Source organism: Hypomesus transpacificus, unplaced genomic scaffold (genome assembly GCF_021917145.1).
Source record: "Hypomesus transpacificus isolate Combined female unplaced genomic scaffold, fHypTra1 scaffold_60, whole genome shotgun sequence".
NCBI lineage: Eukaryota > Metazoa > Chordata > Actinopteri > Osmeriformes > Osmeridae > Hypomesus > Hypomesus transpacificus.
In genome coordinates this window covers 564,390-590,857 of record NW_025814033.1, presented here as the reverse complement: position 1 = coordinate 590,857, position 26,468 = coordinate 564,390, and the positions used below count along the sequence as shown (strand labels likewise).

Sequence of the window (26,468 nt, the reverse complement as noted above, 5' to 3'; positions counted from 1 at the left end):
CTACTGGCTATCAGAAGAATAAGGATATTCTGTAAATATTTATATAAATCTTTTACATGTTGGTCAACTAGGAAAAGACTATCGAAGTAACAGTAAAAACTGAAATAATCATTACATCAGTGTTTCATTTTATTTGTAATTATTTGATCTTCACAAACACTAAAAAGTTGTTTTGCAGTATGTTAAAGATATGCAATTGATCAACTTTATACAAAAAGCAATACTTTTTTTCCAATTAATTTTGTTCTGTGAGAGGAATCCAGTGGGCTTGAACAAGTGCATCGAAATCTGGCTGAATGTCTGAGGTGGATATGCCAAGGACAGCTGACAGGTGATGATCCGGGTCTGTAATTTAACTAGCAAACCATTAACCATCAGCCGGCGCCCACTGAATCAGTCAAGTTCTTATGATGTCCGCGTTAGTTTTTTTCTTTAGTCCCTTAGTACGATTCAAATTATAATCCTTCAACACAGCGACCTGTTCTCCAAAACTAAGAACACAGCTTTGACTTTGACCTCAGTAAACAGATACTTGGAAGTCCATGTCTTGTTAAAAACTCTACATTCTGTATCAACATTTCGTTTTTCATTTTCCAGGGCTAACTCTCCTGTCGGTGACGCTCCGCAAGCGCACATTTGTAAATCGCCTGATCACTAGTCTTTCAGGACTACATATTTACTACAGCTTTTACAACATTTTTTTTTTTTTTTTTTTACTTCACACGGGCCGGATTGGGACAGCCTGTGGGCCTGTTGTGGCCCGTGGGCCATACAATGCCCAGGTCTGCCATAACTGATTCTCTGGTGCTCAGGTCGTAATTTCAATTACGTAGCACGGAGCAGTGTAGGTCTACAGGAATATCTGAGAGTCAGATGGCTGAGCGGTGAGGGAGTCGGGCTAGTAATCAGAAGGTTGCCGGATTGATTCCCTGCTGTGCCAAATGATGTTGTGTCTTTGGGCAAGGTACTTCACCCTACTTGCCTCAGGGGGAATGTCCCTGTACTTACTGTAAGTCGCTCTGGATAAGAGCGTCTGCTAAATGACTAAATGTTAATGTAAATCTGGACCACAGCCAATCAGAGGCAAAGACCCGCCCCATCTCTGTCTTTGATTTGTTTAGAGTCTAGACCACGATATGATCCAACCATGAGTGTGAGTTCCGTTAAAGAAGAAACAAATGCTTCATTCCTGGAGAGGCAGCGGAGGTTAGATGCACCGGTGCGACCTAGGATTTTTACCTAGGCACTCTAGAGTCCTGGGAGGTGATGATTGGTCCAAGTGAGGTGGTGTACAGACAGAAGAGGAGGGATCCAAGGACGGAGCCCTGTGGGACACCAGTGGAGAGCTGGCGAGGGCTGACAGTTCGCCTCCCCAGGAGACCGGGTAGGATCTTTCCGATAGGTAGGATGAGATCCACTGGAATGCAGTGCCAGTGATACCCATCTCAGAAAGTCTGGAGCAGTGGCGGTTCTAAACAAATTTTACTGGTGGGGCCATGAGGGTGCCAGTGTTTAATCAGAGGGGCACATACAAAACGGAAACAAATGATATTTAAACATTAATTAATGTAAAGCATTTTGCTTTACACTAAAATCTTACAAACTGCTCTGGCTCTCCCTATTCCAGCTCCTCAGGTTTCTCAATAACTTGATGTTTTCTCACTTTTTTATTTACTGGGGCAAAAAAGGTTGCAATGTCCATTCCTCGTTTCATGATGACTACTAGAAGAATAAAAATAATGTGTAAAAAAACCAAAAAAAACATTGTCAGCTCAGGCGGGCCACAGGGGGGGGGCAGGGACATTTTTACTGGGGCACTGGCCCCTGTCGGCCCCCGTGTAGTACCACCCCTGGTCTGGAGAGCACTGTGTTGGACATTTGCAGAATCCCCACTGAACTCCGTGAATGGCTACCCACTCTAAGACAGAACATATCCGGTAGACGAATGCGGAAGGCAGACAAACTTGAAACTCCATTTTGCCGGACTGCAAGATACAAAAATTCACCTATACCGTACCTCACCGAACTGTTGAATACCAGTTAATCATTACATTACCATTTCCCAGCTTCATTTATCAGTTATTTCTATCCTATATTGTACGTGATGTGCTTGTTAATGTTTATGAATGTTTCTTAATCGTGTTAAGGATGGATTTTTTAATATTTGTAAACTTTTAATGATTCACACGAGTATTAAGTGCTTAGGACTTTTAATAATGGAGATGAGTATTAAGCACTTCAGAGAAATGTCAGAACTACGCAATTCAGACATCAGTCTGCGATGTTGGTTTAATAAAGATTGAATTGAATTGTCACTGATCATAACACCGAGCCCCAAACATTGCGGGTAGCCAAACATGAAGCATACATTGTGAAAAACCTAAATAAGTGCCAAAGGGAACAACCATAAGAAGTCTCTAAGTAAGAGTCATTGTGATCCTGGAGGAAACTAACATCAGGTCCAGCAAATCATTCCTAGGTACCGTTGTATTACCGGAACAAGTGTGTCTTGAGACTTTTCTTGAAGGTGGGGAGACAGTCAGTGGGCCCTATTTTGAAGATCTGAAACGCAAGTATCAAAACGCAAAGCGCAAGTAACTTTGTGGGCGTGACTCCAGCTTGGTTGTTTATTTGCCGGCGGGATAAATGACTTTGCGCCTGGCGTAAATATAAAAAGGGTTGGTCTGAAGTAGCTACATTACTAATGGTTATGGTTTGGGCGTAACATGCAATAAACCAATCAGAGCGTCATTTCACATTCCCTTTAAGAGCAGCGCTTGTTCCATGGCGGATTGCTAATACAACGGCGGATTTGCCAGGCGCACGCCAGGAGCGGTTCACAGCCGAGGAGACCGACGTTATAGCCAGGGCCGTAAAAGATAGAGAAATGACAATGTATGGGAAAGGCAGAGCAGTTTTCTCTCTCCACTAAATTTCCCTTTCTTCCCAAATTCTTATTTGTATATATATTTTATTTTTTAAATTGTTAAATGTTTTAATTGTTTTGTTCTTAGAATTTGTTGAACTATTGTACTTTTTTACTTAACTTAAGAAACGAATTGCGCCTTCCTGCCACAGTAAATTCCGTGTTTGTGTAACATAGGCTACATGGCGAATAAACCGAATTCTGATCCTGATGGAGATGGGAGAAGAAACCTACCCAAATTAGCTTTGGTTAAACAGGTGTAGGAGGAAATTTCCACAATTGTTACAAATCAAGTTCACATACAAAGAGATTTCTCATGAAAAACGTTTTATAATCATTAAAGAAATGTAACACGCCATAAATCAAAACAATGTAAAGTAGCTTTGCAGAAAGAAGACCCTGGCTTCGCCAGCAGTGCGCACGGACCAAGCTTGCGCCCTAAAAATAGCATCTGAATAATACGCCATTGACTTGACATTGGCGGAATTGTTTTTCGGAAACTGCAAAATAGCACCAGGGGACGTTTGTGCCGGAACACGCCTCCTTTTTCGCTGAACCGCCCACGGGAGCTCAAAGTCATTTCGATGTGCGTCTGTGGAGGGAAAAGTCGGCTTTGCGTCGAGTGCAAACTAGGAATGACTGCGTCGGGTGCAAGATCGGGCCCAGTGTCTCTGATGGAGGTGGGGAGTTGGTTCCACCACTGGGGGGCCAGACAGGAGAAGAGCTTGTGTTGGGACCGGCTGGTCTTGAGCGGTGGGAACACCAAACAGTTGTATTTGTTTGTAAACATTCGGGATGCGCGCGCAGCATGGTGGCAGAAAACCGGGAAAATATAGCCTTTATAACGGCTCGAGAATTACACGGATTATACAAATAGTTTGCTTTAAAAAGACCAAAAATGTTGAGGAGGACAGCCTGTAGGAAAGAAAGCGATTCCCCGAAGCGATTAATTTAAATTAGCAAGAACTATAGACTAATACAACAACAGGCTTAAATGAACTGACAACGTAAGTTATACGATTTACGCTACAGTTCTCAAGGACACACACACGCAATCTCAACTGCGGTGTGAAGCGCATGTCTGTGCTATTCTCCGACATGCACTCTAACAATCACTGCTGATAGACGGCCAAAAATGTTGTACAGCCCTATTTCGTGGCGGGCCGCCACGGCTAAATCAACATAGAGGAAACACTGATCTGGATATATGTACCCCATAAATCAGTCCCCCCAGGATTTTGCGGGCCTTTTTTGTGATAGTTGCGGGCAAAAAATTCTGATTTTGAGGGAGCTTTCCAAAAAGTTGCGATGAAAGTTGCAGTGTATTTTAGGTGTTTGTTGCGATGAAATTGTGGGAGCAAGTGAAAGTTGCGATAAAAAGTAGCAAATTTCCCTCTTTGTAATTATAATTGAGTTATTTGTTGAAAAAAAAGATGCTTTACTTATCCACAACATGAAACAGATACCTATGGATCAACAAAATTCAAAGTCCATATAGAACCGCAGACAGTAATTTTTGTATTAGTTTAACGCTGAAAGTATGTGTCAGATTTCATGTTCATATCACATATTTTTATCCTTATCCAACCAGGATTTACATTCGCATTGAAGGGAGGAATCTCCCTTTTTTTTACCAAAAACATTGAAATCTCTGTCTGCCATACCGCTCTCTGCCTCTACGCAACTTTAGCGCTCTCACGCTTGCCAGGCATAGACAGTAGAAGAATGCACACCCAGGGATTGACTGGTTGGGTAACCCTGGATACAGGACTGTTAACGGTGTGTTTTTCACCTGGAAGTCTTTAGAAATCTGGCACCTTATTGAACGAAATTAAAAAGAGTTAACGTGCCGTGCACAGACACCAGAATGAACGCGTTCACAGTATCGGTCTTCAGGCAGTAATACAGTATGTTCAGTTCACGTTCACCAAAATTATGAACAAGTTCATGAACTTTCAATGATTCAATGAAGTTGCGGGAAAATTGCGGTGATTGGTTAAAATTGCAACGTCGCGCTGAATTAGCGGGGAATTGTTGAATTGGAATAAGTTGGTGCGATCGCAACATTGCGAATTCCTGGAGGGTCTGATAAATATATTTGTATGTATACACACTCACATATATCATAAATAGGGCTGTGAAAAATAACAGGATAAAATTACAGGATGAAATCATTATTTTTGTTTAACGCACTTAACATAATATACCCACAATTCCACCATCCAATAAAACCAAAGTGAAATGCACACTCAGTGGGAAGACGTTATCGCTCTGAATAAGAGCGTCTGCTAAATGACTGAATGCCTAATGACTGAATGTTATCGTTTCACCAAAGCAATACCAGTCTAAAGTAACCTATACCACCTCAACGCGAAGCATGCGTTGGTCAGCGTGTGGAGTTCAAGTAGAATGCGCTAAACCACCCTCACTGAACAGCATAGGGCCCTCATTAAGTCTGCCTGTGACAAGGTGACTAGCACAGTTGCCAAATGTATTGCAAAAAGCTCGACCCGAGCATCAAGGTACGGCGAAATCAAAGACGCACAATAATGACAAAAATTCTGAAAATCCGGTAATAAGTAATTAATCATGGTTAATCCACAGAAACCTGTGATTAATTTGATTTAAACATTTGATCATTTCACAGCCCTAATCATAAAGGATGTAAAGAACATTTGGACATGTCAATGTAAATAACATTTAAATCTAATATATACTGGCCACCAAAAGTCAGTGTATGATGACACGTTTATTTAGTTATTTAGTTTCTATACTAACAACAAATTGCACTTTAAGGGAATTTGTATGCAAATCATTATACATTTTTTGCCATATCACAAAAAAAAAAAAAATCTGATTGAATAATAAAAAATATTTAACCGGTGTAGAGTGGCTAAACTCACTCCTCAGGTATGTATACAGGCCACCGGGGTAAGAATCTCTAACTTCGGTGGCGTGTTCAATCCCCGGTGCGGGCAAACATTGGCCATGTGTTGCTCCGACAGGGTCGTGGCCACATTTGTTACAACTACCTAGGCTACAGAATTATATGTTTTTATTTACAGTGCCCAATCGGCGCCCCCCTGCAGATTAGCCCCCTTGTCAACTGCCTAGGTTGCCTATGTCTAAAAATGCCCCTGCAAACAGCGCTCCAGTTTTGACTGACACTTTGACATTTGTGTATGCAGGCGACACAGTGTAAGCCTACGAACCTTTCAAAATGAAAAGCACAGCATCGGATGTTTGGTAACTTATATATAACTAGAGAGGGTAACATTTCTGGAGAAATTGTAGGGTGTGCTTGCTTGCGTTGGTTGCAGGGGTCCGTATTTAAATTACATTTTACAGCTGATATTTGTGTATATTTGATCAAAAAATGCATAGTCTGCTTATTATTTGTAAAGATTACATAGATTTAAAAGCATATTTTTTTCTGCACATTTACAACTCAACATGGGCGTATCTAGCCCTATTTGGCTTGAGCCCCCCCAAAATTTTCATTAGCCCTCCCAAATGTTTTATATATATTTTTTAAATCCTTCATATTTTAAATCTAAGTGTGTTCATTTCTTCTCATTTCCTAAAACCCACTAGAGGACACTATTTAAAAGGATATTTTCAAAAATGTCTTCTGGGGGCCCTAGTTCTGCTGGGTCACAGGAAAAATAATTGGTTTTATCTAGGGCCTTAGCCCCCCCCAAAAGTGGGAACGTAGATTCGCCCTTGCAACTCAAAATACTAAGAGTAAAGAATGGAATGAAATAGTTATCTTCTCATTTCCACTGCAAGAGGGAAAGGTGATCAGCAACCTCATAGTTGAATCAAAACGATAACATTTGGCAGACCGTTGTAAAAATTGACCTAATCTCTATGACTTAAATGTCATTGTAAGTTTTTCCCTTCTCGTGATATTTTCAGGCATATAGCCTACTCATATTGCATTCATTCATTAATAAAGAACCCCCTTTGAAGCTTATTTTAACAACAACGTTACCAGCAGTAGCTATCTCGGATGGAATCGTGATTCAAATAGTACCACCTGCTAACTGAAAATATGCCCCCAAAAACGTAAATAAGCTTGACATTTATTTAGGGGAAAATCACTCATTCATAAAAATGTCAGTGGTAGCGATAATTGTCAGTAACAAGGCTAAATGCGATATAGCCCTGCTGTGTGGAGAAGCTCAAATCAAATTTATTTGTATAGCCCTTTTTACACGCAAGCATGTCACAGAGGGCTTCACATGCGCCCATAGAACTGCCCCTCAACCAACCTAAACCCTCAAGGAAGACAAGGAAAAGCTGCCTCGGTAAATTGTAGGCTACTACTACTACTAGACTGTCTTGGTAGCGATTGCGTTGGTTGAATTCGATTTAACGTTACTTCCGTTGTACGCATGGGCGTCAGCAGCATTTTAAAAGTGGGGGGGACATATTTTGCCGGAGAGTTTAAAGATGTAGATGCAATTTCCCACATTCTGGTGCATTTGCCAAAACTGTTACTACCATAGTTGTTATACATATACTGAGGGGCTGGACATTTAAATATTTTGAAAACTAAACTTCCCAATAAGCAATGGGACATTTTCAACTACCTGTCACCTTTCAGCACTCAACTCAGCAACAGAGCTGTCTCCACTGCCCCTGCATACTGCCCCTGCCTCTGACTCATTCTCAATATCAACCACCTAGGCTATATCAGGAGACATGGAGATGCATTGAGCATTCTTTCATATTGATAATTGACATGAGCTTAATGTAGATTGTTCATGTGAAGATTTCTGAGATGTAAATCATATTATCAGCGTATCAAATTCACAATTGGTGTAGGTTTAGAAGCCTAATAATTATGTAGGCTACATAAAAAATGTGCATCTCCCAAAAGCATGACTGGACAGTTTAGAAATTGTCAAATGTGTGTTCAAACCTGTACTAGTCTTTTTCACAGATCACATCCTTAACATTTAGTCATTTTTTTCCAGAGCGACTTACAGTAAGTACAGGGACATTCCCCCCGAGGCAAGTAGGGTGAAGTGCCTTGCCCAAGGACACAACGTCATTTTGGCACAGCGGGGAATCGATCCGGCAACCTTCTGATTACTAGCCCGACTCCCTCACCGCTCAGCCATCTGACTCCCCTCCCTCTTTCCCCCCCCTCTTTCCCACTCCCCTCCTTAGGATGTAAGCTTTCAGAAAATACATGGGTTAGGTGGTTGACTACGTTTCCGTAAATGGCACAGCCCAAAAAAGTATCAGCCATATACTCCATTTACCAATAACAAATGTATTATGTATGGGTAGCATACTAATATGTAGATAAGGACGAGTCTCCTGTCTCATTAGATAACATCCTGAGGGTATAACCTTTCAGAGGATAAATGCTTTTAATGGTTGAATCAGATTTGCCTTCATTTTACAGACTAACATGTAGTAATGAAATGCTACGAATTGCCAAAATTACAAGTCGAGCAACCTTGTTAAATTTGGAAGACAATTCTGAAATAAAGGGTTTTTTGTTCTTCTTTTTTCCCAGTTGTTAGAAAAACTAGCATGTTAGCTAAGGTTAACTCTAGATTAGCTCACGGTTGTTATGTATGGAGCTAGAAAGCTGACAAAAGTATCTGAATTTGAATATGAAAAATCTAAAATATTTGTGTGTCGAATTTCATAAAATTGAAATATTGTGCTGTTGAATATATAATATCTGAATTATTTGTATGCCGAATTTAATAAAACTGAATTATTTTGATCCAAAAAACAAATTTCTAAAATTCAGATTGCAGGAATTCAGATTCTTGAAATTCAGATTGCTGAAATTCAGATTCTTGAAATTCAGATTGCTGAAATTCAGATTGCGGAAATTCAGATTCAGATTTTGTCTGAACTAGGCCAAAGGTGAAACAGCTTGCTTTCACAGGAAAAAGTAGACAATTTCAGAACGACCGAACTTTACCTCAGAACAAACTGAGTTGCTAGTTGGAGGAATACCCAGATCACACATACGTAGGCTATCTGGGATAGCACACATACGTCCCGATGTGTAGAAGATACGTCGGCAAGATCTAGTATGGAGATCGTTGGCATTTGATCGAAACTGACTTCCAGACGACGTGTGGACGATGAATCCAATCACACCCGGCCGCACTACAGATATATCCTGTTAACCATAGATAACTTATATCTATGCTGTTAAATACTATGTCCGATCTCTCAGACAGCAAATATTTCACTGTCCATAACCGATCTGAAATGTCACTTAGGAAATGAACATATCCTATAGGCTGAACATTGACTTTGATAGGAATAAGGAGACAATGAAAAATATGCTTGACCATCCAAAATTGGCTATTAGTAATACAGTAGCTAGCTAGCGTGACTTGATTCAACCTGGATTTTCTGTGTGGGTAATATAGTTAAGAGACGCAATTGAAGTTCATGATTTTATATCAGGCTGGATGTTGATGCCATCAAGCTCTTAAAAGAACTCCAACACAGAAAAGAGAACAACGGAACATAAATATATAGGCTATAGCTTTGCCAGTTGTTCCGCGTCTTCCATCGGTCTCCGCCGCCCTCTGACTCTATCTCGACTCACTTGGTAACAGTAACTGCCGATTTTGGCAGAGAAGAAGTTTTTACAAGTTTCATAAGCACTTGCTCCATACTCTTCCTCCAACGAGCAACTCTTAGCTTTTGTTCTGGGGTAAAATTCGGTCAGAGAATGTCTAGATTTGTTCTGAAATCGTCTACTTTTCCCTGTGAAGGCAAGCTGTTTCACCTTTGGCCTAGTTCTGACAAAATCTGAATCTGAATTTCCGCAATCTGAATTTCAGCAATCTGAATTTCAAGAATCTGAATTCCTGCAATCTGAATTTTAGAAATTTGTATTTTTGGATCAAAATAATTCAGTTTTATTAAATTCGGCATACAAATAATTCAGATATTATATATTAAACAGCACAATATTTCAGTTTTATGAAATTCGACACACAAATATTTCAGATTTTTCATATTCAAATTCAGATACTTTTGTCAGCTTTCTAGCTCCATAGTTATGGCAATAAAAAAAACACCAGCAATTTCTTTTGTAGCTACTTGGAAAAAACATCCTTGTCATCTCTTTCTGCCTGAAACAGATGCCTAGGTCTGAACACGGCCAAAAGCACAACATATTCAGACCCAGATTAAGAAATCAACAAATGCTGTTCCACTGTAATGGGTAAATAAAGTATGCTATTGCCTAGTGCTAGATGTTGGTAAAAAACTTGCTTATCTAGCTAGCTATAATCCTAATGTTTGCAGAAGGATCTTTTCGACTTAACGCTAACTTATGCTATTATAGTCAAGTTCAAGTCTTTTATTTGTCAGATGCACAGAACAACACAAGGTTAGACTGGGCACTGAAATTCTTAAGACAAGACAACGCAAGCACCTGACATAACATAACATATAAGTACACAGAACAAATTTACATCTATGCTGAGCTTAGATAAGTGAACTTCCTAAATATACAGATAGCAATAAATAGTACGCTATACTAACCCTAATGCACAAAAAAAACCTGTTTCAACCCTATAACCTATCTAACCTAAGTGGAGTACAGTGCAATAGTGCAAATTTGCAGATCAGTGACTATGTCAATGACCAAACAGGAGCCTGGTGGCGAGGTACAGTGAGGTACAGTAGTGCAATGTTACTGAAAGAGCAACCAGTAGCTGAAAGTGACAGTGTATAAGTGACTAGTGTGCAGAAAAACAATGTCCATATCAGTGTCCATTCAGAAGCCTGATGGCCCTTGGGTAGAAACTGTTGTCCAGTCTGCGTGTGCGCGACCGGATGCTGCGGTAACGCCTGCCAGAAGGCAACGGGGTAAAGAGACTGAAGGATGGGTGGGAACAGTCTCTTAGAATCCTGCTGGCTTTCCTTAGGCAACGTGTGTGGTAGGTGTCCTGTAGGGCTGGGAGCTTCCTGCCGATGATGAACTCAGCAGAACGGACCACACTTCGTAGGGCCTTGCGGTCCCGGTCTGTGCAGCTCCCATACCACACTGTGATACAACCAGTCAGAATGCTCTCTATAGTGCATCTGTAAAAGTTAGTGAGGATGACTGAGTCCATACCAAACTTCTTCAGTCTCCTCAGGAAGAAGAGGCGCTTACGGACCGCTTTGACCACCTTGTCCGTGTGAACAGACCAGGTGAGGTCATTGCTGATGTTCACCCCGAGGAACCTGAAGCAGCTGACCTTCTCCACTTCCGATCCATTGATGAATAGGGGTGCATGCTCCTCCTCCTGCCGCCTCCTATAGTCCACAATCATCTCCTTGGTCTTGCTGATGTTAATAGAGAGGTTGTTGTCCTGACACCATGATGTCAGGGTGTCAACCTCCTCTCTGTAGGCTGACTCGTCACTGTCAGAGATGAGGCCCACGATTGTTGTGTCGTCAGCAAACTTAACGAGGATGTTGGAGCTGTGCGTTGCCGCACAGTCGTGGGTGAACAAGGAGAACAGGAATGGCTTTAAGTCCACTCCACATGCGCCTGGGGTCAGAGCCATGGTAGCTGGACTCCACCTTGGTCCTGTAAGCCCTTTTCGCTGCTTTGATGGCCTTCAGAAGGTCGTATCTGGCCTTCCTGTACTCATCAGGGTCCCCAGAATTAAAGGCGACAGTACAGGAGAATAGTCAGAGAATGTCTCATAAGGGTGCTTTGGCCACTGAAGGGAAAACTTGGGCAACTCTGACTTTCCTCTTCTCGAAAAAAACCTCCTTATGTCCATCTCGTCTGTGGAACAGTCATGTCTGAAGTGCTAGCTGCAAGCGCGATTCGTCGATCAAAGAGTATGGGAGTTGAATCTGCGTGCGTGATGCTGTTTGTCTAGAAAACGCGGAATGGAGTTCTATTGCTATGGGCATTCTCCCTACTGATAAAGTGGAACGGATTTGATTGTGAAGCAATGGAAAGACTGCTGGACTAGTAGACCAAGGGGGTATTCCAAGGAGCAGGTTTAATGAAAACTTTGAGTTGTTTAACCCTGAAAAGAGGCATACTCCAAGTTCCACGTTCCAGAAAGAAAGGTAACGAAACCTTTTGTTAAGTTTCCATGGTAACTTACTCCTTGAAACGAACCTGCTCGCAAGCAGGTTTTCCATGCCAAACTCAGCGTTTCTACCGATCCCCTCCCACTTTCTTAGCCTGATAGCGTTGGCAGACAAGGCATATCATTTCCTGGTTCAGCCGAGCGATCTCTAACAAAAATGTATTTGCTTAGTTATACGTCGGGAGACGATTTTAAAACTGCGGTTTGATGTACTTTAATTCCCTGATGAATACCTAAGTTAACGTTACCGTTTCCTGTCACAATCTGTAATTTATTTTAGCAACATTCTCAGCCCTTGGGTCTTCATCGATGGTGTAACTCGCCGTGGATTTGCACTCAGAATTGACCAAATGCCTTTTGGCACTGAAATAAAGACAAATAATTGAAATTATATTTGGTCTTCTTTATTGCCTACAAATAGAAATCCAACAATGAGTAGCCTATTTCTATTGGCTATTGTTCCTACAATTTACATGATTCATATGATTCCTACAATTTACATGATGTAGGCTACCGTCCTGTAACTGTTATTTCAGCAAATCTATTTCAACATTGTTGGGGGTCAATATATTGGCCAAACAACCGAAACTAATTCCCCTATGGTTTGAAGGAAGATGGGAAACTGAACAGTGTATTAACATCAACCAAATAATGCCAATACCAATGGAATTACAGTTATTTGACTCTTCGGGTTAAATCAGAGCAAGAATGGTCAAATTTAGGTTAAATAGTATAATCATTTTATCATATTGCAAATTAATGCAATTAATTAAGTTAACTCTTATGCCTATACTCTACCATGATTATTGTAAACCAGAGATAGAAAGCATGAGGTGAGGAAGAAGGAGTAGGCCTAGGCCAAGCCAGAGCTGAAGAGAAGGTCTCAGGAGATCAAGAATCCACAGAACAATGCTTCACAATTCCTTTTATACCCAAGAACAACTACAATCACACCAGAATCTTGACCCTTACTTATCAACATGTCTAGCAATGCTATAGTAAGTTACAAAGATGTGAGAGCCATCAAGTTGAGACTCCATCCACTCAGTAACTCCATATTTTACCATATGAGAGGTGGGGGCAGGTGGATAGCCTTACAAGATCAGCCTTTATTCTTCTGCCCTATGTACAACATCTCTTGGTCAAAATAAAATTTCAGCAAATTCAACAATTAATATTAATGTAGGTTATTGTTCCTACAATTAACATCACCTGTGACCATGCATCCTCCCGTAATCTTTTTGGAGATTAGTCTTTATTCTTCTACCTTAAGTAGGCCTACACCATCTCTTGGTCAGTTTTTGGCACTTTCTTCACGAGGTGCAATTTGTACAACTCATTTACTTGTAACTGGGTATACATGAGATTACATTAGCTCCATTTCACAGTTCCACATGTAAAATTCACTTGCCATTAAATGAACATCTCACTGTATACAGCATCCATGCTCTGTTCAACAGGATCAGAATGTGCAAATCTTTTTTTAATATTAATTATTCTCACAATGTCAGTGTAACTGACAATTCCGTACAAGCCTGTAAATAAAAGTAGATGTTGAGAGAACTACCAGTAGCTACATACATAATTCTCTGCATCCATTTCTGCGGCAGCAGTCAATGTCTCTTCGTCATCTTAATCATCATCATCATCATCTTTTGATGAAAAACATTCTGTTGGGGGAAACTGCTACTACAAATTGAAATAGGCACCAATTGATATTTACCTAGTATCATGTTGAATATGATTAAAACTAAGGTGACGTCGAGGCTACAATCACAAGCGTATAGCCTAAGCAAAATATGCGTTATCGGTTCGTAGTATGTTTTTACATTTAATAAAACATTGAACACTTTTTCTCCTGTAATATTGACAAACAGTGGGGTTAAATGTTAAATTTATGGACTGGCTATTGCCTTCAAATGTATGCATTGACTCGTCAGCAATTGTCTCCCACGCCACTTGTATACGCTGCTACAGCCGTGTTGCTTTTTTCCTGGAAAATGTGCTCGACCATAAACATGAAATAAAACTTGTATCTGAAGTATGGTGGAGTATGCAACGTTTTTTTTCGCCGGGTGCCATGGTGGATCCTAGAATCGGAGCTCCATTGATGTTGGCTTTTAATAGTTCTCATGCCCGCGCTTAACTCTGAGTTGACGTACTCCGAGTTGAGTTAACAAATTCATATCAGCTTTTCTGGAACCGAATTTTCAGAGTTTCCCATGTTAGAGTAACTCAACTCAGAGTTCAGGGTTAATCTCTACCTGGAATACCCCCCAGTCATGCACGGTCTAGGCTGAAATGAATTATTTTCATGAACAGATTGACAAAGTTTAGGCTGTGGCAATGGAGGTTCAGGTTAGTAGTCACTAGTCAGATAGTTTCACCTATTGAAAGACTTTTGATTGAAGTAAGGGTAGTGCCGAACATGTGCCGCCGTTTGACATCCTACGAACTGTAAACAGCTATGGAGATGTTTTTTTTAGCTACTAGACTAGTCTACAGTACAGCGTTGCAGTGAGCTACACTGGTTTGAAACCACAGGTAATGATAATTTCACCAACAAATCGTTTACTTGTAATCTAATGTCATAATAAATCCTACAACGAAAATGTATTTGTGAGGAATGTTTATTTTAACGATTGAAAACAGATGCATCATAGACCGCTGTAGTATGTGTTGCCCGGGCAACAGAGGCTAATGTCATGATGCTAATGCTTCAGTGAAATAGTAGACTACTGTTTCTGAAAGTAGATGTACTTCCTTAATAATATTACCTTATATTGTACATTACACATCACAATTGTGTATCATATCACAAAGTAAAATGAGCAAATAGTTATCACCCAGACCAAAGAAGTTAGCCTAGCCATCTCCCAGAAGTTAACGAGCTGCTAAACTAATGTTCTGCTAGAGATAGTCACGCGAGTTTTCGTGACGTTAGTGACGTTAGTGGCGTCAGTGACTGTGGCTAGCAAGTTAGCCACCGTTAGCTTAACTTTTCGCTACAAAAACTTGATTTCTACTAAACCGTGCAATCGAACGTAAATCCCAATACAAGCAACTCAATTGCTACCAAGACTAAAGTTTTGACACCTAGGTTGTCTATGTAGTCCAAATATTGATAAAGTTTTAGGGGTGGGAAAATAAATAAATAATAATATATATGTGAGATAAAAATGGTTGTGCCCTTGCCGAAGGCAAAGCACAGCCAACTAGAGAGAGTACAATTTCTCGGGAAATTGTAGGGTGTGCTTGCGTTGGTTGCAGGGTTCCGTATTTAAATTACATTTTACAAATGATATTTCTGTATATTATATATAAAAATGCATAGCCTACTTATTTATAAAGATTACATGTATTTAAAAGCATATTTTTTTCTGCTCATTTACAACTCAAAATACTAAGAGTGAAGAGTAGAATGAAATAGTTGTCTTCTCATTTCCCCTGCAAGAGGGAATGGTGATCAGCAACCTCACCCTTACAAAAAAGAATATACTATTATCATGTTACTTAAAGTATACTAGCAGTGTATTTAAAACTAAAAAGCTTATATAAACACTTTTTTTGTACTAAGTAAACTGAATATGCCCATTTTTTAGGTCATTTATTAGACTTTAAATTACTTATAGTGTATTTCAAGGTTTACTTTTGAATACTGCAAAGTAGCCTGTGTAGTGCACTTTCAGTTCATCAAGTATACTTCCTAAAAAGCCTCCAAGTATACTTTGCAATACTTGCAAGTGCACTTTCAATTAATGTAAGTACCTCAAGAAGTAAACTTAATAAATTAAATGTTACTATGACTTACTAATAAATTAAAATGTTTAGGGGCCCCTGTGGAAGTTTTTGAGAGAATCTATGTTTCAAGCTGAAGTCGGGTGAAGTATAGAGTTAATGTTTATTTGACGTAGATGTAAACATAATAACGTTACGAACATAACATCATCAGCACACAAACATAAGACAATAACACAAAGACAATTCCATACAGCTCCATCTAGCATTCTAGAATGGAACCGGGAAAATCCAGCCCACCAGCACTACTCAGCTGATGGCCCTGAACCCCCCAGAACATTCTTCAACAGACCATTTTATAGATACGACAGTTCTCAAAAGTCATTGGTCCATCCTACAGACCTGAAACTATACCAAATCTCTTCTGTCATTGGTTAAATCCTTAGAACAATACAGTTGAATCCACATTTTCTTCAGAAAAACATTCTCTTCTCCCCAGGTGACAAGAACTCTTTCAGGTCACCCAAACTTCCCGTCTCCTAGACTTCATGTCTCCTAGTTAGGTGTTATAAAACTACAGGTGGCGTCTCTACCAAATGAGTTGAATCAACATACATTGTATCAAGCTTCTTATCCAACTGTAAACTTCTCATAAAACACATTAATTGTACATAGGCCCAACATTTCTTTCACACCCCTCAGACGCCTCAGATCTAGCGTCACATGGCGAGAACGGGGGCCCTCACAATGTCACACCGCAGATTCTGAAAGAAGCTACTTACTGCATAGAAATCAACATTTCCGAATCCAGCTCTTCTTCTGAAATGTAACAGTCATTTAACACATGGTTACAATGGTAAACCAGCACAACAATGACAATTATCATGCAACAAAACACTACATTCTAAGCAGACACATTTAAAAACGAAATTCATGAAGTTACATTTGTATTTCGTCAAACTTATCAGCATATTTTTACACTATTTACCGCCTTACATCATGGGAATTGACTAGCCAATGAGCCACACTATCTTAATTATTTCACGTCGTTATTTCGTTCATCAGTCAGTTTGATAGTATAACCTTCAAATTCTCAAGCAGCTTTTTTCCATTAATACTCCAATTGATAATATGTATAAGAGTATAGGGCTTCAGAATGTTTTGGCAGTAATTAAGGTTACAGCTTCAGTAACAAAAAAAGATTAAATGTGCAATGCATAGTAGATTTTCATAGACATGAATAATTAGAATGAGGTGGATTTAAAAAATGTAACCTGTAATGAACTCTAAACTTATTTTGACTGCTTTTGCTGTATAATAATAGAAAACGTACATCTTACTCCAGAAGACAGTGTATACCATTTTCTGTTTATAAGCATACTTCTTAAAAGTATATCAAAAGTGAACTATTTTCAAAGTATACTTCTTAAAAGTATATCAAAAGTGAACAAAAAGTGTACTATCCATATTTTAGTGTACTTATAGTATACTTGAATATACTTCTTTTTTGTAAGGGCATAGTTGAATCAAATGAATATATTTGGCAGACCGGTGTAAAGATTGACCTAATCTCTATGACTTAAACGTCATTGTAAGTTTTGCCCTTCTCGTGATATTTTCAGGCATTTAGCTTACTCATATTGCATTCATTCATTAATAAAGATCCCCCTTTGAAGCTTATTTTAACAACAACGTTACCAGCAGTAGCTATCTCAGATGGAATCGCGATTCAAATAGTACCATAGGCTAACTGAAAATATGCCCCCAAAAACGTAAATAAGATTGACATTTATTTAGGGGAAAATCACTCATTCATAAAAATGTCAGTGGTAGCGATAATGATCGCTACCATTGTCAGTTACAAGGCAAAATGCGATATAGCCCTGCTGTGTGGAGAAGCTGCCCCGGTAAACTGTAGGCTACTACTACTACTAGACTGTCTTGGTAGCGATTGCGTTGGTTGAATTCGATTTAACATTAATTCCGTTGTACGGTCTAGGCTGAAATTAATTATTTTCATTAACAGATTGACAAAGTTTAGGCTGTGGCAATGGAGTTCAAGTTAGTAGTCACTAGTCAGATAGTTTCACCTATTGAAATACTTTTTATTTAAGTAAGGGTCCAGTAGTGCCGAACATGTGCCGCCGTTTGACTTCCTAGTACTGTAAACAGCAGTGGAGATGTTTTTGTTAGCTAGACTAGGCTACAGCAATGCAGTGAGCTACACTGGTTTGAAACCACAGGTAATGATAATTTCACCCACAAATCGTTTACTTGTAATGTAATGTCATAATAAATCCTACAACAAAAATGTATTTGTGAGGAATGTTTATTTTAACGATTGAAAACAGATGCATCATAGACCGCTGTAGTATGTGTTGCCCGGGCAACAGAGGCTAATGTCATGATGCTAATGATTCAGTGAAATAGTAGACTACTGTTTCCAAATGTAGATGTACTTCCTTAATGATATTAGCTTGTATTGTACAATACACAATACAATTGTGTGTCATATCACAAAGTAAAATGAGCAAATAGTTATCACGCAGGCCTCTTTGCTTGTGGCGTTTCTGCAGCTGCCTTGCAGTAAAGCAGTTAGCCTAGCCATCTCCCAGAAGTTAACGAGCTGCTAAACTAATGTTCTGCTAGAGATAGTCACGCGAGTTTTCGTGACGTTGGTGACGTTAGTGGCGTCAGTGACTGTGGCTAGCAAGTTAGCCACCGTTAGCTTCACTTTTCGCCACAAAAACGTAATTTCTACTTAAACCGTGCAACGGAACGTAAATCCCAATACAAGCAACTCAATTCCTACCAAAACGAAACGTTTGACACTGAGGTTGTCTATGTAGTCCAAATATTAACAAAGTTTTAGGGGGGCAAAAAGAAATAATAATAATAATATTAATATATATGTGAGATAACAATGGTTTGTGCCCTTGCCGAAGGCAAAGCACACCCAATAAAGGTTTGACATTTTGATGGAGCCGAAGCACACGTCCGCAACCATTTACCCACCAGTTGAGAAACACGGGTATAAATGATTGATCTGAAAAACATGAAACCAACAATGAAAAATTTGTTTTGTGTGTGCTTTTAATCTATGCTTTTTCTGTTTTAGTTTATCTTGTGTGGACAATATATTGTTTTTGACTTATGTTAATGTGAATAAGTCACAGATTTACAAATAGTGCCATAAAACAGATTTCTGTCTTGACATTCTTCAATTGTTTGTTTTATATGTGTGATTGTGTTTGTGTGTCCAGTATGAACAGGATGAGTAGTCTGCCACGTGGTTTTGGGTCACTGCCTGCTCTTGAGGTACTGGACCTCACCTATAACAACCTGAATGAGAGCTCCCTGCCTGGGAACTTTTTCTACCTTAGTGAGTCGTTCTATGTCTGTCACACACACCAACACACCATACACAGCATTATCATCTTTGTTGATTTTGGAGATTAAGACAATAACTCCATTCATGCATTTAACACTGTTCTTTCTCTCTTTCACACTCTTGCATGGGGGGGGGGGAGTTTGTGTGATAGACTAATGTGTTCTGCAGAGAAGGGAGACTGGCTTAGGTCACGGTTTGGAATGGAAGGAAGAAAACACGTCAGAGTAACACGGCGGATATCGCCATGTAAAAAAACATTGTAGTTAAGGCGGCAAGCGTGTGTTGCTTAGGCGGCCGCCTTAAGTGAAAAGTGCTGTTGGAAACCCTGGGTCCTTTCTTCACAACAGCAGAGTCACTGGCTTTTTGGCTAAATAAAAAATTTGATTCATAAATGATTTCAATATGTAATCAGTGGTAGTAGATGGTGTGTCAGATGGCTGAGCAGTTAGGGAATCGGGCTAGTAATCAGAAGGTCGCTGCTAAGAGCGTCTGCTAAATGACTAAATGTAATGTAAATGTGTCTGTGTTACATTTAGTAATTTAGCAGACGTTCTTATCCAGAGCAACTTACAGTAGTACAGGGACATTCCCCCGATGCAAGTAGGGTGAAGTGCCTTGTCCAAGGGCACAACGTAATTTGTCACGGCTGGGAATCAAACTGGCAACCTTCTGATTACAAGCCCTATTCCCTAACAGCTCAGCCACCTGATTCCCTTGTGTTACTGTGAACGTGGATTTGATTAAGACATCTTTTTGTCCTTCCTTGACCAGACGAGCTGACGTAAATCTTTTCTTGACTTGTGTGTGTGTGTACATCAGCTGCTCCTCCATACAGAGATTGCAAGGCGTGATGAATCAGCCGTGACTGGTCTTATTGATTAGTCTTTGGCTTGGTTTGGATAGGATCTCCAGCACGCACGTGCATGCACATACAACCATAAGAAAACATAGGCCAACCAGACACACATCCACACAGACACGCACAACTCACAACACTAACCCACTCCTGTGTGAATTACAGCCACCCTGCGTGCACTCTATCTCAGTGACAACGACTTTGAGATGCTGCCCCCAGACATCAGCAAGCTGACCAAGCTGCAGATAGTGAGTAATTTATCTAAATATCCCTCAAAATCAATGCCTTCTCTCCCATTTTTGGTGTATGTTTCGATTGGGGTTATCTTTGGGGTTTCTCTCAGTCTACCATCTCGGGTCTTATGAACTGAATCTTAGGCTCGTTTTAAAAGGCGTTTTTTTGGGCTGATGTTAAATTATGGTCTTTCAATGTAATGGTTTTATCTGAAAAACTGTGTGTGCAAAACGTAAATCAAGTCTGTATAATTGTATATCCCCCCTACTGCTTGTCTGCCCCAACCCCCCTCCCATCTGCCCTTCATATCTCGCATCTGCTCCATGTTTCCCCCCTTCTCTATTTGCCCCCTGTTTCCCCTCCCTCCCTCTCTTAGTATCTGTCCCTCACTCTCTCCATCTCTTTCTCTATCCCGCCTCTCTCCATTTCTCATCCCCCTTGCCCTCTCTATGTCCCTGTCACTGCTCTTTTTCTACCCCTTTCCCTCTCTCCCCCTATCCATCCTTCCATCCTCCTCTCAATGTATTTTAATTCTTCCTCCCTTCCTCCATTCTGTAGCTTAGTCTGAGAGATAATGACCTGATATCGCTGCCCAAGGAGATTGGAGATCTGGCCCAGCTCAAAGAGTTGCATATTCAGGGCAACAGGCTCACCGTGTTGCCCCCAGAATTAGGTAAGACTGACACTCAAATCTGACATTTTTTATGCTTACCACATGCATTCTCACTATGCGTTGTATATGTGCACAAACACACTGACACTAGGGCTGGGCGATAAATCGATAAAAATAACTATTGAAGTAATGACTTTCCTCGATAAAGATATCGTAACATTAATTAATTTTCAATAATATCGATAATGTCGATAGAGAATAATTAGGAACAGCAGTCCATTTAATTTCTGTGATGCAGCAGGAAGTGGCAGAGAAATGGTAGCCTACGCTCACTAAAATATACTGAGCACCTCGAGTGGAGTAGGTAATGTTAAGTACGGAAAATTAGTCTTATTGCCTAAAACAGTGGCAGCGATAGCCATGGCGAGGGAGCAACTTCCAATGAAGAAATTATTGATAAAAAGGGTTCCGCTTCTTCAGTTATTTGGAAGTTGTTTGGCTTTTTCAAATCCGACAAAGAGCAGAGCAATGTTCGGTGCAAATTGGTGTAGTAAACACGACAAACTGCAAATGTGGACTTCTTGTTGACCTCGACCTACGGTCTCGGTTAACAAACGTTTTAACAAATCTTTGCTTACAAAGGTGTTGGTAGATCTGTCAAAGTCCATATTTGTTTTTTTATATAATATAACAACACGTAGGAAATTCCCAAATCAAACACGACTAATCTGGAGCCGACGCCATGTTGTCAACATCTCCAAGGCAACCGCTTGCTAGGTCCGTAAAACGGTTTTGCGGATTTCTTAGAGCGTCTCTGGACCAATAAGAACAGCGTATTGGTCCAATCATAATACTAATATATAAGAAACCTTTTTTACCACCTGAAGCAAAATCACTCGTTGAAACATGCAGAAAGTGTGAGTTTGCGCCAAGGTATTGATAGGTAGGTTATTGATAAAAAGCAAGTTACTTGACCTGCAGGTACGTGCTCCCTGGCCCCAAACATTTCTCTCTTTGCCTAAACTTTATGCCGAGTGTAGGGAAAAAGTTGAGACTTATTTAGCTACTACTACAGACCTGTGGTCTATCGTTTAATTATCGTTATCGAATGTAAATATAATTTTATATTTTAAATATAAAATTTTTACCCATATCGCCCAGCCCTAACTGACACACAGAAAAATTATTTGTCTTTTCTACGAAGTAAAACTAATAAAACTAACTGCACACAAACACTTACTATTTTGGATTCACACACACACCTACTCGGAGCAGAAAGTGTTTGTGATGGAGAAAGAGTCTGCGGGAGAGTAGGGGGGGACCATCTCATGCCCCAGACTGAATGCTTGGCTGAACCAGAGGCATCCCCACAGGGGTCACACCTTCCCTGACAGGATGTCCCCCTCTTTCTCACACACATGCACATACACTCCTGTCGCCCTCATACGGCCACATACATGCATTTGCTGTTCCATTTCTGTCTTTCTCCCACTGTGTTTTACTCTTTTTTCCCTGCCAGAGCCTCCTGTAATATAGCTTAGATGGTCCTAAAGCAGAGAGAACACAATGAGGAGAGGCAGAGAGATGGTTGTGACTTAAATTTCCCCATTAAGTTTTCCCCTTCTACTGAAATGTTTAAGGGCCCGCTTTCTGTGCCTATTGTCACCTCGTATTTATGGGGTAGTCAATCCAGTGTAAGAAATCGTTTGGATACTTTCCATCCCAAGTTCCGTAACAGATACTTGTTAACTGTTGGATGTCATTGATTGCTCTCCGGGGCTTATGATCATCACTTATGACTTATGATCATAGCTAACAAAAGCTCAGAAACAGCTGCAGAACCAACAGGGCGAAGTCATGGATATAGCCTATGTTTACTGCGATAACACCGGTCTGTCGTAGCTGTAAGCTATGCAGCTAGTAAAATGACTGAAGACTTATTGTTCACTGTGTTGGTCTCCTCTGATCCTGACTTGTACTGTACAAGCATTGTGTTCAAGTTCAAGTCTTTTATTTGTCAGGTGCACAGAACAACACAAGGTTAGACTGGGCACTGAAATTCTTCAGACAAGACAACGCAAGCACCTGGCATAACATAACATATAAGTACACAGAACAAATTTACATCTATGCTGAGCTTAGATAAGTGAACTTCCTAAATATACAGATAGCAATAAATAAACGACTATACTAACCCTAACACTAAAACTTCCTAAACTTCCTTTGTGGGGTGACATTGTGATGTTTGTGACTGTGTTTAGCTACCTAGCATAAGGGTCACCTTTCACCCAAAAAACTATAATATTTCCTTACCTAAATCTAACCTTCCAGAAATTAACAGCACTGCTTTTGGGAATGAGACGCACATTTTTACAGTGCAAAAACTGAGTGAAAGTATGATATAATGATAAATTATAAATAACATTTATACATGAGATAATAATAGTGTGCCTTGCTGAAAGCAAGCACACCTAATTAAAGGGGAAAAGATGCATAGAGGGGGGAAAGGGGTGAAAGAGGGACATGTAGAAGCAGAGATAGGGGAAATGGGTAGAAAGGGAAATAGAGAGGACGATAGGATTGCTGTGTTTGAGCTTATTCCCTTATGAGAATTCCCCTGTCACGGCTCCCTAATCCCTGTCTCTGCCCTGGGCTCGTTAGGCCTGACGCTACACTCTGATAGCTGTGGGAAAGGGAGTAGAGTGTACTGAGAGGGGTAAGGGGGAAGCAGAAAGAGAGATAGGAAAAGGAAAAGTGGTACAGGGGGGGATCGTGGAAATTGTTTTGAGGTTGAGAGAGATGAGGAACGGTAGAGAGCGGGTTAGAGAGTTAAAGGGAAGGAGACAGGAATTTAGAGGACCGAGACCAAGCGATAACAGGAAGGTGACGAAGATGCTAAATCCAGTTTTGACACTCAAATAAAAAAATAAAAAAACATCTGAAAACATAAAGACGGTCGGCAAGTATGTTTGGCCTCAAGTAAAAATAAAAAATTGAAGCCATTAGATGATTCAACTGCTGAACTGTTTGTGTGCTGGAGGTACGCTTTTACATTGTGTGCAGAGTGAATTTAGCTACATTCTACACACTGTACCTTTTAAGATAGCTAGCAAGAGTGTACATCGCTATCAAAAAGTCTCAAGAGGACAGTTAACAGCAAAAATAGAGCGTTCAAAGAAAAACCTGCTTTCCTCCTACATGTTTTTATTAATGCACTGCCGGGATGTAAGGTGTAGGTTTGTTTTCAGCTTTGGTAGGGACATGAATAGATAATGCAAGCACGCCAGAGTTTGTATCAAATAATATATATTTGCATTCATTTTGTACAGTTTTACAAGCTTTTTGTAATTTGAATAGCCATGTTTCACTCAGCAATTTTTTATAGGGAAATCATGTTTCCGTGGCTTTGGTAGTGGCTTTTCCCCCTAGCATCCCTGCTAAATTCTACGCCCTTGCTGGTGTGTATTATCTGCAATGATGTTATCGCTGTTTGCAAGGAATATACTACGGCACAAGAGACAAAGCATGGCACCTTCAAATGCCCTGTCTGCTCCAATTCGGTCAGGGGCTGGTCGCACAAAACACCTTACAATGTTCCTTAAAGGGGCGATTGATTGCAAAACCGATTTTACCTTGTCATAGTTGAATAACGACAGTTCGGTGGGTAAAATGAACATACAGTGAACCTCAAAGTCCATTGACACCTCTTTCCTTTGCAAATCTCAAAATGATTTTTTTTTGCTGTAAAACGCTAGCTTTTCAACAAAGCCAGGGAACCGTCTTTTTTGGCTCTGGAGCGGGTTGCACCAACTAGTCTTTGCTAAGACTGTCTTAAGTCCTAAGTCAGTCTTAGTTAAGAACGGTCTTAGGCCCATAATTAACGCCTGTTGCACCAACTGAATTTACGACCAGTCTTAACTAAGACTGGTGGTAACATGCGCGTTCATGAAACTGCCCGTGGAATTCGAGAATGGAACGTGCGTTGCCATGATACCCATACATTTTTACCATGATGATACCAGGGATGCCAGACGCCTGGCGGAAACGCTGCTTGACAGCGATTGCCTCGGCCTCGTTTGGCAAGTTGACATAATGCGGTAGGCGGCGACTCAGTGCCAGCGAGACCCTACAAATAACTCTACGAGCTGTAGATTTATGCACGCCAATCATGTCCCCCACGGTGTTTTGAAATGCACCGTTTGCATAAAACCTCAGTGCAATTAAAAGCTGTAACGTTGGCGTCAGGGCAGCATTTCGGTCTGCCTGAAAGCGCAAATCGTCGGACAGTTTGTCCACTAGAGAAAAAATCTCAACCCTACTGAAATGAAACCTCTGAAATAACTCCTCATCATTGTACATATCCAGCGGGTTAGTTCTGTCTCGCACTACTCTCTCACGTCTTAGAGAGCGTTCATTATTCAATCTATAAATTAGACGCGCCATTGTTATAGTCTACTTGTTGTTTTAGCTGCACTCAACGGTTTTGTGAAAATTAGCCTACTATAGAAACCAACACAGAAAACGTTCTGTTTTAACATAAGACTCCTCTCCACAGGGCGTAACATAAGGACTAGACTTAGGGAAAAAGCAACTTAAGTCAGCGGGGTGGTGCAACAGGCGCAACATCATTTTAGACATAGAACGTTGAGTTACGCCAGTCTTAGCTTAAGACTGGTCCTAAATCCTGTTGGTGCAACCCGCTCCAGGTCTGTATCTTTGTCACGCCCCAAAATGTACATCCAGACCAGCCTAAGGTACCGTGTATCTCCGATACTAATTTAGCTGCGCACTGCTATGTGTAGGCTACTTCTAAGGAATTACAAAGAAGAACGTTTTGAATTATAACAAGGATATTGAAAATGGACCACAGTCGTAAATACTGTGTTCCACGCTGTACAGGGAAAGTTAACACTCATAGTCTTCCCAAGGAGCCAAACATTCGACAGGCATGGCTGCTGTTTGTCTATGAGAACATCCCGGCGAAGTTCGACACTCAATTATTCATTTGCTCTGAAGATTTCACCCAAGACAGTTTTGACGACAATTTCGAGCAGGATTTGTTAAGAAGCTGAACCTGAAAAGAGGTGCCGTTCCGACCGTATGCTCATAGCAACCGCAAGCTGTAAGTACAGTATGATTTTGTCGCTACCGGTTATTAGCAATGCTAACATCTCCTGTATCTAGCACAAGTACAATGCTAAATACGTTTCTAAACACATCAAATGACTAGCTAGACTAGCTGTAGTCGGCATTAGAAGGGAAGCTTCCGAAAAAATAGCCAGAAAACGAATAACAGTCTGGTCTAATGCTAACGCCTGTCTAGATTATCTATTTGAAAGAACTGGAAAAAGGCAGGTGCTAGATACAGGATACGTTAGCATTGCTAATAATTGTTAGCAACAAAATCAGGTGGAGTCAGGTGGCTGAGCGGTTAGGGAATCGGTGTAGTAATCAGAAGGTTACCGGGTCAATTCTGGCTGTGCCAAATGACGTTGTGTCCTTGGGCAAGGCACTTCACCCTACTTGCCTCGGGGGAATGTCCCTGTACTCACTGTAAGTCGCTCTGGATAAGAGCGTCTGCTAAATGACTTAATGTAATTGTAATGTTACCG

General features: G+C 40.5%; 1 protein-coding gene across 2 annotated transcripts in view; it reads left to right on the top strand.

Moving 5' to 3' along the window:
- rsu1 (Ras suppressor protein 1) overlaps positions 1-26,468 on the top strand; it is a 96,492-nt gene that overhangs the window by 47,211 nt on the left and 22,813 nt on the right. For both annotated transcript variants that reach the window (XM_047017402.1, XM_047017400.1), the window contains exons 5-7: positions 19,026-19,144; positions 20,175-20,257; positions 20,802-20,916. In XM_047017402.1, coding sequence (XP_046873358.1) covers positions 19,026-19,144; positions 20,175-20,257; positions 20,802-20,916 — 317 coding nt within the window. The remainder of the gene's footprint in view (positions 1-19,025; positions 19,145-20,174; positions 20,258-20,801; positions 20,917-26,468) is intronic.